Here is a 2,528-nt window from a genome sequence, read left to right as displayed (position 1 = left end):
CAGCACGCCGAACACCCAGTGGTGGCGGGTGCAGTGGTAGTGGATCTGGAAGGGCAGCACGCTGGCCAGCATCAGGTCGGTGACGCTCAGGTTGATCATGAAGATCAGTCTTGGGCCCGATGTGGCGGCACAGCACCCACAGCGCGAACAGGTTGCCCGGGATGCTCACCAGCGCCACCAGCGAGTACACCACGGGCAGCGCCACGGCGATGGCCGGGTTCCGCAGCATCAGCAGCGTGGCGTTGTCCAGCACGCTCATGTTCATGGCCTGCATCGCGGCGAGGGCGGGGTGGCGGGCGGCCGGCTCCCGGGGGCCTGCGGGACAGGGCGGGAGCGTCAGGGGGCGGGCAAGGGCCCGGTGGGCTGCAGGAGGAGGCTGCCCCAGGAGAGCAGCAGGGAAAAGCCACATTCTCCTGCCTCCTTCCCTCCCCTTCCTCTTTCCTGCTTTTCCTTCCTTCCTTTCTCCCTCCTCGTCCCGTCCCCCCTTCCTTCTGTCCTTCCTTCGTGTGGAAATGCCGGGAGCGCGCGGTGATGCCCGCAGCACTGACTTCCACATCGGCACCACGAGGGGGCCGGGGCCGGGGGCAGACTCGCAGGGCCACACGTCTGAAGCCGAAAGCGGCCTTGTCTCCGTCCGCCTCCCTCCTTTCCCTCCTCCCGTCCCTCCTTCCTTCTGTCCTTCCTTCGTGCGGAAATGCCGGGACCGCGCGGTGATGCCCGCCGCACTGACTCCCACGTTGGCACCAAGAGGGGGCCGAGGACGGGGGCAGACTGGCAGGACTACCATGTGCCAGATGCATAAAGCAGCCTTGTGTCCCTCTGCCTCCCTCCTCTCCCTCCTCCCTCCTTCCCTCCTTCCTGCGGAAATGCCGGGAGCGTGCGGTGATGCCCGCTGCACTGACTCCCACGTTGGCACCAGCAGGCCGCCCACCGAGGACGGCCGCACCCTCGCGGGCTCCAGCACGTCGCGCCGACAGCAGCCTTGTTTCCGGCTGCAGAGTCTGCCCGCCTCGTCCTGGGGCAGAAGGCAGCAGAGGCCTCTTGGACGCTGTGGCCCCGGATCCCTGAGCTGTCCCAGTGACGCAGTCAGCGCGCCCACCCCCAGGGCTTTCTCCTGTCATGCAGCTCCTGCTTCTCTTTCGGTTTTTATTTACTTTATTAGTATTTGGAGAGGTTTTTGCGATAGGGCCCATGTACTCACCAGACAGACAGACAGAGACAGAAAGCGAGAAATCACCCCCCAGGGGGGATGGCCACACCACAATCCCTTCTCCTCCATTCTCCTCTCGGGATCTTGGACACGCACGCACACGCGCCCTCCGGCGTGAGTTTAAGCCATCGGGTCTGGGACTCAAACCACGGTTCACTACATGGGAGTCCAGCAATGTAGCCATGACACCAACTGCTGGTTCCAATTTTTAAAAAAGATTTCTTTAACTTCATTAACTTGAATTTGACCAGAGGAAGAGTGAGTGAGAAAACAAGCTGCCAGGTCCGGGACTTGAACCACGGTCGGCCATGTGGGATCCAGTGCCCTTCACCACCACGCCACCGGCTGGCCCCATTTTTGTCTTTAAGTTGTATTTGCCAGTGGGCACAGAGGGAGAGGGAGAGGGAGAAAACACCCCGTGGGGCATGGTCCCGCCACAACCCCTTCTCCTCCATCTCCATGTTGTTAGGGTTTGGGGCATGCACACGTATGTGCCTGGCGTGTCCTTCAAGCTGCCGGGACCAGGATTTGGACCCCCGTTGGCCATGTGGGATCTAACTCCTTTAACCAGTGAGCTACGAGGGCAGCTGTCAGTATTAGATTTTGCTCCTTAGAGAATTTCAGCCCAGCATGAGCAGGACTGGGAGACCTTGGAGGGGATGGTGCAGGCGGGCGGACGGCAGGCTCCCCACCTGTGGAGGGGCGTGCGGGGCCCTGGCTTCCGTGTCCCCGTCCCTGCCGTGGCCCCCGCCTGGATGGGGTCCCGGGATGGTGTCCCCCCTTCCTGGTGGTTCCAAGGCTGCCTCCCTTGGCGTGCCCCAGGGCATCCGGCAGGCGGCCACTTCTGTCTCTTCTTATTTAAAATCTCACTCAGGACCAGCAGTTAGCGTAATGGCTATGTCGCTGGACTCCCACGTAGTTGACTGCGGTTCGCGTCCCGGACCCGGTGGCTTAAAACACGCCGGGCGCGTGTGCGTGTGTGCCCAAGATCCCAAGAGGAGAATGGAGGAGAAGGGATTGCGGTGTGACTATCCCCCCTGGGGGGTGATTTCTTGCTTTCTGTCTGTCTCTCTCTGTCTATCTGGCAAGCACACATGCCCTATAGTGAAAAAACCTCTCCAAACAAAAAACAAAAAACCTCAGGCCGGGGCCAACAGGTGGCATGGTGGTTTACGGCGCTGGATTCCCACATGGCCGACCACGATTCAAAGTCCCGGATCTGGCCGCTTGCTTTCTCACTTTCCCTCTCTCTCTCTCTGTCTTGCTCGCTGTCTCTCTCTGGTCAAATTAAAATAAATAAAGTTATATAATTCTTAAA

General features: G+C 60.4%; 1 protein-coding gene across 1 annotated transcript in view; it reads right to left on the bottom strand.

Annotated features, from left to right (window-relative positions):
* Positions 1-2,528, bottom strand: part of P2RY8 (P2Y receptor family member 8) — a 41,303-nt gene that overhangs the window by 4,141 nt on the left and 34,634 nt on the right. Inside the window, 2 exon segments of the mRNA XM_027766707.1 lie at positions 3-109; positions 111-315. Of these exon segments, the coding sequence (XP_027622508.1) occupies positions 3-109; positions 111-274 (271 nt within the window). The 5' untranslated portion in view covers positions 275-315.

This window comes from Tupaia chinensis, unplaced genomic scaffold (genome assembly GCF_000334495.1).
Source record: "Tupaia chinensis unplaced genomic scaffold, TupChi_1.0 Scaffold143644_1, whole genome shotgun sequence".
Lineage (NCBI taxonomy): Eukaryota > Metazoa > Chordata > Mammalia > Scandentia > Tupaiidae > Tupaia > Tupaia belangeri.
The sequence above is the reverse complement of the archived record's forward strand: the minus strand, read 5'-3'. Positions and strand labels throughout refer to the sequence as shown.